The sequence below is a fragment of the Motacilla alba genome, chromosome 1A (genome assembly GCF_015832195.1).
Source record: "Motacilla alba alba isolate MOTALB_02 chromosome 1A, Motacilla_alba_V1.0_pri, whole genome shotgun sequence".
Taxonomy (NCBI): Eukaryota; Metazoa; Chordata; class Aves; order Passeriformes; family Motacillidae; genus Motacilla; species Motacilla alba.
Window position 1 is genome coordinate 9,443,523 of NC_052031.1, and position 14,630 is coordinate 9,458,152.

At 41.2% G+C, this 14,630-nt stretch overlaps 1 protein-coding gene across 2 annotated transcripts in view; it reads left to right on the top strand.

The window, feature by feature from the left end:
• The first annotated feature begins 4,168 nt into the window (after positions 1-4,168).
• PCLO (piccolo presynaptic cytomatrix protein) overlaps positions 4,169-14,630 on the top strand; it is a 324,823-nt gene continuing 314,361 nt past the window's right edge. For both annotated transcript variants that reach the window (XM_038154510.1, XM_038154511.1), the window contains exons 1-2: positions 4,169-4,632; positions 11,280-12,534. In XM_038154510.1, coding sequence (XP_038010438.1) covers positions 4,391-4,632; positions 11,280-12,534 — 1,497 coding nt within the window. In that variant the 5' untranslated portion in view covers positions 4,169-4,390. The remainder of the gene's footprint in view (positions 4,633-11,279; positions 12,535-14,630) is intronic.

A 14,630-nucleotide genomic window follows, 5' to 3' on the forward strand; every position in this document is an offset into this window, starting at 1 on the left:
TTGTGAGACAAGCCTTGCTGGTGGGAGCTATCATTACAAGGCATTGCTCATTCTGTATAGCAGATGGACTTAACTGCTGGATGCATCTTAAGCATCTCTTAAACTCCACAGTCTCTGTATCCCTGAAATGAGGTCGATAAATGTGATAGGAAACTGCAACATTTAGCTAAGTATTGTACAAGTTAGAATAAAAATATTAGTATGTAAAGTTTTGTAAAAATGTTTATGCAAATTCTAGCTTCTCTTCTAGCTTCCTCTGTCTTTTTTTGTGGTACTGATCAGTACAGCCTCTGGTAATCACTAAAAATTAACACAACTCTACCCTCTTCACTTTTGTCTGGGCACAGTGCCAGGCATATTAGTAAGATATAAAAGTTTCTCCCATTTTGCCAGTTCATGCCAAGGTGTTACTGACCTCTTCCTTTCTTCTGATGATCTTAGCATTACTTCTCCAACTTCTATGCATTAAATGCCTTTTTCTCAACTGTAAAATATAAAGAGCACATCTATACTAAGCAGCCTGGTGATGAAAAAGTTGGATGTCTTCAATGTTGTTAATCAGTAAATTAACTTCTAGCACTGATTTTAGTGCTGCGGATATGCTCTTAAGTGAGATTCCCTTGCCCCACATCAGATTCAGCACTGGCAAAAGATGAACCAGTGCCCTTGTGCTGCTTCTGCATACTCAGCTCTAACTTGGACTGGCTGCTTTGGAGATTTGATGTATCTAGTTTGCATACCAAATTGGTCAGGCCCTATTGAAAGTACTGCATTACTGATAAAGCACAGTGTTTAGTTTGAATGAAGTTACATCACTTCAAATATACAGTGCCTCTGTTTTGCAGGGATAAAGATGCCATGTATGGCCTCAATGTAAAATATAAAAATGTTTGTGATTGTGCTGGTCTATTTTGGATTCAAAGAGATACAATTAAGATTCTACAAAAACTGTGAACAGGTCCTCAAAGGGTAGTTTGATTTGCTGCTATTCATGATTATCCTTTTATATTACCTAGTATCAAAGAAAAGGTAACTTGCTTCTATATCTCTGCCTCTAAATTTGCAGAAAGAACTCTAATTTGCATGCACTTTAAAAAGGACTGTTTTATCTCTGAAAAGGTTTTAATCATATTTTTCTGTGCTAGAGATTAAGCATTTTTAATAAGGGTTTTTATACTGGCACCAGTGAGGTTTTTCTTGCAAGTTAGTATTACAATTTTTGAGAAATGGGTTGATTAATTTGATAACTTTTCTTTCCTTGCTACAACAGAATCTTAAGACCATTAGTTTACGAGTTTTATTGGTAAAACCACAATGAGAGAGTTCTTGTCACTTTTGGACAGACCATAAAGTACATAGGGAGAGAGATGTGGAAATTATAGGATGTAGGGAAAACAGGCCTGCAGCAGGACTTCTGGAACAGATAACTATTGATTTCATGCTCTTTCATAAGAAAAGGTAAATGTCACAAAACTGTGAAAAGAGACTGTTTCCACAGAAATCCCTAAGATATTTGAAATCATAATTTTTAAGGTGAAGTCCTTTGCTCCAGTGAAGCCAATAATAAACTTCCCACTGAAGGTCATTTCTCATCCTTTGCCTCTTTTTGTGCTTATCTTACTTCCTTAGGTCTTAATGTCTCTTCTTCCTATTTTCTATCTCAGGACAGGTTAACAGTGAAATAGAAACAGTGAATATAGTTTTAAATCATAAGAACTCATTCATTAGAACTCATTTCCCCACTTTTAATTGTTTTATCGAGTGAATTTATTTATTCAAAGCCACTACTTCTTCTGACTCAGACCGAGAAGTTGTCTAAAAGTTGTTTAAAATACATATGCCATCTGATTTTAAACATAAGACAACTTCTGGATCTGAGTCAGAAGAACTAGTCACTCATTTGGCTTTGAATAAATAAATTAATACGATAAAACAATTAAAAGTGGAGAAACAAGAGTTATACTGATGCTTATTGTTTAAAACTTTCATTTGGGAATAGTATAAAGTTTCAGACTACCCAACTGAAGGACAGAAATGCCACCCTCCACAAAACATTCAATATTTAAGAGTACTACGAATGCTCACATTAGTAAGTATCAGAAACACCAAATGTTTTCACTGATTAAATCCCTCTTTCCCCATATTTTTGTTTTGTACTTGTCTTCTTCAATGCAGCAGCACTTTGCACACCTATTCATAATTACATATATGATGTTCATTTGTGCAAAATGATGTTGGGATGTGTATTTTTTTCCTTCTAACCCCCTTAACTGAACTTTGTCTTTCCTTCACATGTCAAGGGAATCCACTTTCCTTCAGGTGTGACTGCATTGTGTGTGGCCTCCCCTACAGGCCTTTCCAATATCTTTACCTAGAACACCATGTGAAGAGGCAGCCACTTACACTCATGTCATGCTACTCCACTAAGATGGTTTTCCCTCTGTGCTTTATCATGTTCTCTGCTGAGCTGTTCTCTTGATGTGTGGCTTGTAGCCACTTAGGAGAAAAGTAGGAAGCCCCCAGCTGCTACTAGTTTCATCAATTACTGTGAACCAGTACTGGAAAAATGATCTCTGATAGCTACACTACAAGAGCACTATAAATATTTGTACAGCATCCCTATGTAGGCCATTTTGGGAGCTCATCTGCATACAGCTGTGTCTGAAGCAAAGTACTAATGAAGCTAAAGAAGAAGGCAAGCAAGAGTACCAAATGCTAGCACATCTTCCTCACTAAAACAAATTATATTTGTGAAGCTCTAGTTGCTTGACAAACACATTTGAATATGCAAAATGTGGCCACAATTTAGTAAGATCTCTAGAAAGGATTTGGTAAAAACTTGGCTCTGATCAATGAGGCAGGAAAACTAGTGGCAACAACAACATTCCTAATGACCAGAAGAAAAAAAAAAGCAAAAAAAAAAAAGCAAAAAAAAAAAAAAGCAAGCACGGTACCCATCTTCAAAAAAGAGATCCACAAGAGAACTACCAGGAAGTTTGATAAATGTGGCTACTACCCTTCCTGGGAAAGTTACAGAGCAAGTCCTCTTAGAAGCCATGCCCAAGCAGACAAAAGACAGGAAGGTTATTAAAAACAGGCAGAATGTGTTTAACTCCAGGCAAATCACTCCATCATGCTTTCAGCATGATCAACTATAACATCCTTATAGCCGAATTAGGGAGACCTGTACAGTGGATGGAAAATAGACTGAACTTTTGGGCTCAAACCAGCTGTGGTTATTTGCACCACATCCAACTGCTGGTGTGTTACTATTTGTATCTTTCTGACTAATGGTATGCAATGTCTCTGCTACTGATGTGAGCAAGGCATGGAGCACATTCTCTGCAAATCTCAGCTGGGAGAGCAGTAGATAACTAAAGAGCAGGGCCACACTCTGCTCCATCCAGGTGGGAGAATGAGCTGGCAGGAACATCTTGAAGTTGAAGAATGGCAAGCAGAGAGTCCTGTATCTGGGAAGGAGTAACTCCGTGCACTAGTATAGGTTGTCCCAAAAAGCAGCTTTGCAGCAAACATCCAGGTGAAATGCATTCCAGCAGTATGTGGTTGTAAAGAAGAATGACAGAGGCAGACTGACCTCTGCTACCTCAAGTGTGGCCAAAAGGTTGGAGAAGGTTATTCTTATCAATATATTCAGCAGTTGTGAAGCTGCATTACAAGTACAGTGTCCAGTTTGAGGGCTGATTGGTGCTGGAATGACACTGATAGGGTGGAGACAGTCATCACAATGGTAATCCAGTACTGAAACATAGACCAAGAGAAGCTGTAAAATCTCTATCCACAGAGACATTCAAAACTCTGGTGTTCAGGGCACGCAGCAATCCACCATTGACTCTACTATGAAGGGGTTGCTTGGAGGGGGGGGTGTCCTCCAGACGTGTCTTCCAGTCCCTCTTACTTTGCTTCGGGCGAGCGAGGCTTCTTCAAGGTCTGCCTGCTCGCGAGCATACCCTTGGCCGCAGAGGGACGGAGAGCGGGAGGCGGCAGCAGCACCCGCAGGGATACCCGCGGCTCCCCGCACCCGCAGGGATACCCGCGGCTCCCCGCTCGGTCCCTTAAGATGCGGCGGGTGCGCGGGGTGGCGGCGGCGGTGCCTTTAATGGCCGGGGCTCGGGGCGGGCCCGGAGCGCGGGGGGAGCCGCCCGCCCGGAGCATGCGCTGCGCGGGGCGGCGGAGCGCGGCGGGCGGCACCGCCGCACTCCCCCGGCAGCCGCGGCGGCAGCCAGCGAGCCCCAGCCCGGCCCCGGCGCCGCCGCCGCGCGGGGCCGTGGTGGCGGCCGCGGAGCCCTGATTGCCCGCGGGGTAGCGGGGCTGCGAGCCGCCCCCCAGCCCGGTCTGCGCCCGACGGGAGAGGCGGCGAGCCGCGGCGGCCATGGGCAACGAGGCGAGCCTGGAAGGAGGCGAAGGGCTGGGCGCCTTCCCCGAAGGGGCGGCGGCAGCCGGGGATGGCGGCGGCTCCGCGGCCCCCTTGCAGAGCCTGGTCCCGGCCGGGGTGGAAGCGGACCTGAGCCAGCTGAGCGAGGAGGAGAGGAGGCAGATCGCCGCTGTCATGTCAAGGGCGCAGGGGCTGCCCAGAGGGAACCTCGCCGGCGCGGAGCCGCCTCCCATGCAAAGGCATGCACGGAAAATCTCCCTTCTCCCGCTCCTCCCTTCCCCCTTCTCCGTCTCCTCGCGGTGGGGCGGGGGGCGAGTCGCAATACGATCTGGGCCCGCTGCACCCGGAGCCGGCGTTCCATTTTGCTGGCAGAGGGAGGGAAGGGGTGGCCGCACGGGCGCGGGCACCAGGACGGAGCCTGCACCCTCTGGCTTTCCCCACTACGGCGGTCCCCGGTTCCGTGGGCTGCGCCCTCCTTTCCTGCCTTGCCGTGATCTGGAGCACGGGCAGTTTCTGTGTCGGGCGGGGAGAGATGTGCAGACACCGTTGTGGTTTTCTGTGTGCGGGTGTGTGCTTTACGGGGCTGGATGCCCCACAGCTCTGGTAGGAGCCAGGGAAGCGGATGGGTTCTGCAAGCGTCTGGAGAGAGAATCTTGTTGAATCTTCCAAAGCTTTTGGGCATAATACATTTGCTTCCCGTTACTCTGCCAATTCTGAACCTCTACAACTATCATTTGGCTTCATTAAATAGTCATGGATTGAGGAGGTCTGTTTCAGCCTATTTTTTCACCCTTATTTTTCTTTTCTTTTTTTTTTTTTTTTTTTCTCCTTCATTAGTTGGAAGGGGAGAGGCTAAATAGATTAAATTGCTTTCCACGGCATTCAGTGTCCTGGAGAGTCATGACTTTACCTCATTGTGCTTTTGAGAAGGCTGGGGTAATTTCCTTCCCCATTCTTTGCCTGCCCCTCAGCGAATTCACAGCCCGACGTGCAACAAGCCCGCTCCCCGCCCGGCTCCTCGGGGCTGCCGCTGTCCGTGGTGCTGAGCCGCCGCCCGGCCCCGTGTCGCTGTCCTCGGTCCTGAGCCCCTCTTGGCCCGGCCCCGTGTCGCTGTCCCCGGTCCTGAGCCCCTCCTGGCCCGGCCCCGTGTCGCTGTCCTCGGTCCTGAGCCCCTCTTGGCCCGGCCCCGTGTCGCTGTCCTCTGTCCTGAGCCCCTCTTGGCCCGGCCCCGTGTCGCTGTCCTCGGTCCTGAGCCCCTCTTGGCCCGGCCCCGTGTCGCTGTCCTCGGTCCTGAGCCCCTCTTGGCCCGGCCCCGTGTCGCTGTCCTCGGTCCTGAGCCCCTCTTGGCCCGGCCCCGTGCCGCTGTCCTCGGTCCTGAGCACCCTCCTTGCCCGGCCCGTCACCCGAGGCCGGCGCCTCTGTTGCTCTCCCACTCCGGGGCTGGGTGTGTTGTTTGTCTTGAAGGAGGAAGCTGAAAGGAGCCTCCTCGACTGTTTCACGGTGCATTGACCTCCCCCCACATACATGCATAGTCAGTTTATATAATATCAGGTTTATATAAGTGAATTCTACAAGAGAGGCAAGGAGGGTGGGACTAAATTAATTCTTGGGCAATTATTGGAGTCACTGAGATTATACCTGAGATGATGGTCTCCATTTTTTAAAACTGGAAGTCAAATCTTCCTATTTCATGTCTTGCTTAATTATTGATCTGGCATTAGCACTATGTGTAAAATAAAATTTTCCATTCAATTCAGGTCTCTGCACAGCTTCTGTTGTTAATGAGGAACGTTAATGAGAAAAAGAAATATTCTTTAGTTCCATGAAACTAAGGTCAAAATTCCCTTTTGCATAATCGTCTATGAACAAAGACACACGTACTTTGAAACTTACTTTTTACTGGAACAATACCGTGAAAAAATAAAGATAAATGTTCTTGGAAGTCATTAGAGTAGGCTGAACTCATTGCAATGTGAATATCTCTGCATTTATAAATGGCTGCTTTCCTACAAACATATTTATATCAGAAGCTACTTTGATCTTGTTAGCATACCATGCCTCCACCCTCTATTTAAAGTAAAGGGACTCTAAATTTGTGAATTACAGCCTCTTACCTTGCGTCAGAATGTCAGCTTTGACTATTATAGCAGTTCCCATCATAGTATCTTTGTGCCTGTCCCACTGTAATGAAGTTACTACTTGTCTTGTCTCTTGGTTTGTGGCTTTATTTGCTCCTCTTGCTGTTTGCTTTCTTTGCTGTTGAGAGCTACCACAAATGTTTGCAGTAATTATCAAGAACCTGATACAAACAAAACCCTTGCAGTAAGACTCTCCTAAGGATTACAGATCACCCTCTTCCAGACAAAACTGGAACTAGTTGGGGTTTTTTTGTTTGGTTGGTTTTTTTTCCCGTCCAAATGTTAAGTGAGAGAGTGTGATCAAAAGAAGAATTCTGGCTTCCAGTCCATATAGCTGTGCATTTTGGCAGTGTCCTTATTGTAGTGTCTGTTAGCGTTTAACATATTAAATGGATTTTTCCTTTGTGATTTCCAATGTAACATTAGAGTCTAATAATTACTCTCTATTCTAAATGCTCTCATTCCTGCTCCCTAAATTACTCTAAAGTGTACAAACTCCTTATGATTGCTGGTATCCTGAGGTAATATTTGTTGCAAATACAGGTTTTTTAATAGTAAGTAATATATGTGCCAGGTAACATAGTTGCATCTTTACCACCTTAAAATGAATGCTGTACATTCTAGAACTTCTACAGGTTTTGAGCTTTTAAGTCTTGTGAATTTTAAAATAAACATTTAGATCTAGAGCACCTAAAGTGAACTGTCAAATAATTGTCCTATTATTGAAAAAAAACAACAACAACAAAACAACTGAACATTTCATTTTCAAGGTTTCAGTGATATGTTTAGGATCTGTGGAAATCTTTCTATCCTATTTCAATTACCTGTCTTCAGAAAATTCATGGTTGGGAAATATATCTGAAACAAGCACAGTCAATTTGTAAGCAAGTTCTATTTGTTCTAGCTTCATCAAATGACTCTGTAACTGTGCCAGTGTTCACTTCCTGAGGAATTACACTATTTCTGAAAGGATTATATGGCCAGCTGAATATATGACCATCTAATACAGCTGCTTGGGTTTTTTAGTCTTTTTTTTTTTTTTCCAGTTCAATAAGTTGGTCACAATAGACATAAATAAAATAAATTTTGCTGCATTTTGACAAGAAATGCTAAGAAGTCTTGCTGAGTGTCACACTTCTGAAGTATATCTATGTATACTTTTTAGAAGAATATTATTTTTATATATTTTCTAGAAGAAATATATATATTTTTTAAAAGTTGGCCACTGGAGGAGGCAAAAGTTCATACATATATTTTCTGTAGATATGAAGAAATTTAACTTCCTTTGAGTTGCATTGTTGCTGCATTTGTCTTTGAAACTATTAATACTGATGAACAGGGAAAAGATGTGACTTCTTAACAGGTGCTTGTAGTTATGGAATTGAAGAACTAGACCAATAGTCCTTTTGGCAAATCTCTGCTTACTCCAAAGTAAGCTTTGATTGGGATCTAATATGTAAATGAATAGCGATGAGTTCCATGAGTCAAGACCAAAGTGAGAGGAAACATAGCAGCACAAAGAAAAGCATTATGTGAGGAAGAACTAAATTATTTTGTATGTTGGGTCTGGTTTGAAGGCTTTTTCATGATTCAAAAGATTTGAAAGCTAGAAAATTCTTGTCAAGATTTAGTTTGAGGTTTCTGATTCTCCAGTTCAATTAAAATTTTTCAATATCAGTCTGTAGTTGGTTGTAAAATGGTTGTAGAAAAGAAGACTTCAACTCTCAGGTACCTCAAACTAAATGGAACAAGTCCTGGCTTTTGACAGAAGTAACATTTCTCAAGAAGCTTGTCTTTTCAAGGCTTTTTCTTCCACTAGTTAATCACGCGCTGTCTCCATTGCTTAGAAGCGTTGGTATGTACAAAGGCAAGACAAGTCAGCTCTTCAGAATATACCAATAGCCTTGAAGAGAATCACCTGAGTTTATTTCCTAGATTTGGGGGTTTTAATCTCATTTCAAAGCTTGAGATCTGATCAAGTGGAAACTTATGGAACACATTATTTGATAAAAATGCAAGCTGGAGCAGAATTCCACTCCAATCCACAGTTATTTTGCTTGCTGATTTCCAAGTTGAATTTTTAAAAATGGTTGGGTTTTTTTGCTTTGGTTTTTGTTTGGGATTCCCCCTTCCCCCCACTTCTGTTCTACCTTCACATTGTAAGGTTTGGGCATGGGCATGGTACCCTATTTCTGGACCTGAATTTCAATAGCACTGTTGATTTTTAGTTCCCCCCCTCCCTTTTCACTCTTCTCTATTGTTGAATCAAGCCTTCCAAAAGTTTGAACATTTACAAAACATGAATGATGGAGGTGTACCAGGCTAATAGACTAGTTGCTAATGGACTAGTTGCAATGTTTTCATATGGTAAGCAGTGCCTCTTCAGATAAACCTGGAGTGGTTATCTAGATGACAAAAAACAGAACTGCAGGTAGACCTACCTAGTTGCTAATCAGGGTATAATGCTGGAACCCTAATTATTGGGAATTTTTGACTTTCTGTGCTGACAGGCACTGACCCTCAAGAAAACACTACATTTGACCTGAGGCCACAGAGAAAACTTCCAAAATTAAATAATGGAACTAAGATTGAGTGTGTAGTTTGAATAGAAGTGTATAATATCACATAGTAGAAACTTTAAATTTGGAGTTTTACAATATAGTAATATATATAAAACAAAATAAAGGTTTTAGAGTGGAAGCTTGTCCTTTTTCACCTTCTTCTTAATAAGTTTGAGTAATATTATATAATTAGATAAAAAAAATCCTCATTGCAGACCACAGATAGTTATTGAGTTTAAAATAAAAATAATTTTAGTGTCATTTCTTAATTAAACAGTTTATCCTTAAGAAATCTCATAGAGAGAGAGAGATACAGTTCAATTTTTTTGGTTTGTTAGAGTAAAATACTGTAAAACTCACAGTTTGCAAAACTGTTACATAAATAAAAACTAATAAATATCTAAGTCCAAAAAAAACCAAACAAACCATCTCATACATTTAATCCCAACCCAAACAAAAAAAAAAGTTAAAACTCAATAGTACAAAACTGTTCTTTTAATAAGCAAAAATGCCAAATATTTGAAATAATTAGATTATCATTGGGCTTTTCTGAACTATCCTCTTTATGAATTAATCAATATTCACTGATGCCAGTGGAAAAACACCTACTCACTTCAGTGGGTTGCACATTAGGGTCATAAGCTTCAAATATTGCAGTCAATAAGTACAGACAAATAAGAAAGGATACATGGTATTGTGGAAGGTTGGGAATAGTTTGTCCTCAACAAGTATTACTTGAGGAATTTTTTATTTAACAGAAAAAGTCAGACACAAGATTATGAGAAATCCCGTGTTGTAAGAATTACACAGAAAAGTCTACCACTTAGCTTTGTCCTTTTGTTTTGCCATTGCTAGCCATTTAATGGAAACTAAAAGCTAATCAGAAGTACTGCTAAATTCATGGTGACATTAACAATGTAAAATACATTTTTTAATGTGACTATTCTAGATGGTTCTGCAAACTTCTGAAAAAACTCTTTAAATTGTGCATTTATTTATTTATTAGTCAAGGAATGCAGTTAAATCTAATGAGTGATTGTTTATTTTGCTCATGAATACCCAAGAAAAAATGTCATGTCCGGTAAACTACGATCACAGCTGACTGGTTCTCTCTAAGTTAAAAGTGAAAATTTTATATTTGCAACATTTCTGTGACACTGAAGTGAACCCTGTATCTTCCAGCAGAAGCTCAGTGATAGCACTGAATATTTTATTGCATCCCTGAGCATTAGCAGGAAATACAATATTATTTCCCATGCTACAGCCAAGTATAGCAACAAGTAAAATACTGTGCCATGTATGAAACCGTGGTCTTGATTTGGGTTCCTACATTCGTAGTTTCATTTTCTGCTGTATGAACATACAGTAAAATATTGTTGCATGGATTTTTCCCAATTCTCTAATGTAATGTGGTGGAATTCTTTTTAATACTGGTCAGTGTGAATTGTTCAGCTGATGCTGAGAAGGAGTATGGTAGCTATTTGCAAAGAAGAAAAAAGAAGGTTCAGGGCTAACTGTGAGCTGAAATCTGTTTTATGTGATGGAGAACTCGTCTGATTTGTGAGCTGATGGGTGCTAAAATAAATACTTTACCAAGAAAAAGAACACTTTTATGAAGAATAGTCTTTAACATACATGAATTTTACGAGTTTAAATCACTGCTGCATATTAAATTGTAAATATATCCCAATTTTCCACAAGTATCCAGAAAACAAGTACATAAGCATATTGCGTTGTGCATTTTTTTTTTTTTTTGGTATGGCTTTACTTTGATCTGCTAATTTTGACACCTCTGTTTCTTTTAGTCTTCTGTCTCCCTGTTTTTTATATCCTGAGGAGCAGGGTGGAGAGTTAATAATTTGTATGTAGGTATAACAGGAAGTTCTAGCTTTGATCTCTTCAGAATTCTGAACAAAAGGATATCTGGTTAAATATTGTTGCATTAGATTATTTTCTAAAGAATAAAACAATCTGTGACTGAATACTTGTATAAGCCTTGAAAGAATAGTGATTATTTAAATCTTTTTTACATGCACCTTGTTATAAGCCTTGGTCTTGAAAATGCTTCAGCACTGAGAAACTTCACAGTGCTACCGGTGCACTTCCAGGGTTACTGATATATCTCATTTTATCTAATTTTTATTGTATCATGCATTATTTTAATCCTATTACATTTTCTCTTTGCAGACATCCTGAACTTGATACAAGCCGCCATCCCAGACAACCAGGTAAGCCTCCAGATCCAGGACCACCAGGTTTAAGTAAAAGCAGAACAGTAGATGTGCTGAAGACAGAACAACGGGCACCTGGACGGAGCCCTTCTACTCTCAGTCTACGGGAATCAAAGTCCAGGACTGATTTTAAAGAAGATCAGAAGCCAAGTATGATGCCCAGTTTTCTCTCAGAAGCCAATCCATTGAGTGCAGTCACTTCAGTTGTGAACAAATTCAATCCTTTTGATTTGATATCAGATTCAGATACAACTCATGAAGAAGCCGGTAGGAAACAAAAAGTTGCCCCAAAAGAGCAAGGGAAACCTGAGGAGCAGAGGAGTCCTGCGAAACATCCAACTCAACCACAGTCTCCAAAGCCAGCTGTTCAACAACAAGGACCTGTCAGACCTACTGTCCAACAAACTGAGTCTTCCAAGCCAGTGCCGCAGCAGCAGCAGCCTGGGGGACCAAAGCAAGTTCAGAAACCAGGCCATGGCCAACCAACAGATGCTAAGCAAGAGCAAGCAAAACAACCACCCCAGCCAAGAGTACCACAGAAATCCCAGCCGCAACCATCAGAACCAACAAAGCCCATACAACAGCAAACTTCTGCAAAACCTTCATCAGGCCCAACAAAACCATCCCCACAGCAACCAGACAGCACTAAAGTGATGTCCCAAACAGCACTTCCCACAAAACCATCATCACAGCAGCCAGGACCTGCGAAACAGCCATCGCAGCAGCCTGCACGGCAAGGAGGTCCTGTCAAGCCATCTCCCCAGCAGACAGGGCCTCCAAAGCAGTCTTCTCAGCAACCTGGACCTGAAAAGCCATCTGCTCAGCAAACAGGACCTGCAAAGCAACCACCTCAGCCTGGATCTGGGAAGCCACCTCCACAGCAAACAGGGCTTGTAAAACAAGTGCCACCCCAGGCAGGGCCTACGAAACCAACTTCTCAGACTGCAGGGCCCACAAAAGCCCCGGCACAACAAGCAGGACCTACAAAACCCCCTGGCCAGCAACCAGGGCCTGAAAAACCCCCACAGCAAATGCAAGCTGGTGCAAGTCAACCCACTGAGTCTGCCCCAAAGAAAACCTTCTGCCCTCTTTGTACAACCACCGAGCTGCTGCTGCACACTCCTGAAAAGGCCAACTACAACACGTGCACCCAGTGTCACACTGTAGTCTGCAGCCTGTGTGGATTCAATCCTAATCCTCATATCACAGAGGTGAGTAATTTTCAAACTGATGTTCACTAAGAATTCAGTTTGCCTTTTTTATGTTGAAACATCAGATGCATTACATATATAATTGTTATAATTTAACAAGTTCAGTAACAATTTAATGCTATTTCATATAACTGCGTATGAGTAAAACAGGGTGAAACTGGAGAAGAAAAAGAAGGTAATGGTTCTCTGCTCATATAGATTTAGAATTGTGTTCTCATCTCTTCATATAAAAAGAGGAGAAACCCTAGTGTGACTTCTGTCTCATTTTGATTGTTGTTAATCACCTGCTGTCTATGTTTATAATCTGACCACAATACTCATGTGCAAATACATTTATAGATAAATAATCTTTTCTGCTATAAGAACTAATAAAATAAATCAGTCTTCATAGCTCCAATGTGTGACTTAGGAAAGGATGTGGAGTGTGGAGTGGATTTGCTTTACAACTGTGCCAGTGTTCAGTTGTGTTAGTTGAAAGCCTGAGTCATGAGTTTGACTTGGTGCTACGTGGGTTATTTCATTCTTGTGGGATGTTAAGATCTCTGTGGACTATTTCTAAGCTTGATTACCATTCTTGCTGTAATTCTGTAACATAAAAATGGAATGGAAAGCAATATTAGGACTTCAAATGAATTTATTTTAACCTCATATTTGTGGTAGCTTGATTTATTGCTTATACATGTCCTTTACTGCTCTGCATAGGAATAAGGCATTATGTGACTGTTTTTTCAGCTTCTTGTACATCCTGATATAGTGCTTTTAAATTTGCAAAGTAATTGGAGGCTGTTTTCAGTACCAACACTTTTATCAATTCAAGCATAGTAGACCTGGCACCAAAGCCTAACTAATGGTTATCTGATGGGATATTTGGAAAACTTTTTTTTTGTCTTGCTGTGGTATTAATTTAGCTGATCAGAGAAACACACAGGAAGAAGTACAGACTACTACTGTATTTTGAACCTGATAAATGCTACTTTATATTTAAAACTGAATCAAAGAATTTCTGGAGCTGGGAAGGTGCTCTAGATATGGTGTAGTCTAAACTTCTGCTCAAAGTAGTTTCACCTAAAGCAAGTTTGGCCAGTGTTGAATATATTTAAGGATGAAGGCCTGACAGCCTTTCTGGGCAACCTGTGTACTCAGTATTACAATGATTTAAGGATGTTGCTAGCTGCTGGTTTTCTTTCCAGCACATGTTTATTTGTGACTACTTGGTAACAAACAAAAGACTTTTTGCGTCCAGAAGTATGATGTTTTTTTTTTTTTTTTGTTGAAATTGCAAATTTAATACTGAAAGACTAATAGCAGTAACCACTGGTAGCACTTTACTTGGTTTAGGAGTGTTAATGTCTTTGAGTTTAGAGAAATTGAGGGTTGAGATAGCTGGCACTGAAGCCTGGACTGGAAAATGAGTGACCTGAACATCTGTCTGCAGAAACTTCAGAGCATCTGCAACTAACCAGGTGTCAATATTTCAGGATCTACATGAGGAAAGGTCATTCTGGACAGTTAATGTGAAAAAAAAAAGATATATAACAGGCAAGAAGTGTGACATATTAATATTAAAGTCGACAAGGAAGTTTTATTGCAAACCTTTGCCTTTAAATTCTGCCAATGTCTTTAGGCCAGAACTTCTTACATTTATTTGTGATTGCTCAGTTGTTCATGTCTGTAGTGTGCTCTTGGAGTCTCTTGAAGCCCCAAGTTTTCTTTAAAAGCTTCAGATTTCCTATGGAATTGGTCAACAACTTTGGTGTGTTCAAATGAAACAGGTTTTGAGAGAGAGTTTATGTAAGAAGATTTCCAAGTATTTGGAAATTCTGTGAATAACTACTAGTTTTTGAAGTGGGTACTCAGTAAGTGTGAAATTCAGGACTTTTAGACAATAAATACAGCTGCATTTAAGACCAACTGATTGCATACATATGTAAAAGCAAATTTGCATTTCATATTAGACATTGAAATAAACAGGATATGCATTTATTTCATGATAAAATCATTTCAGAAAATGAAGGTATTGGACATCTAAGTTATTCAGCTATTAGTTCCAATCTCCTGACTCCCACTCAGGCTTTTCTCATTTGCTCAGCTTTGCA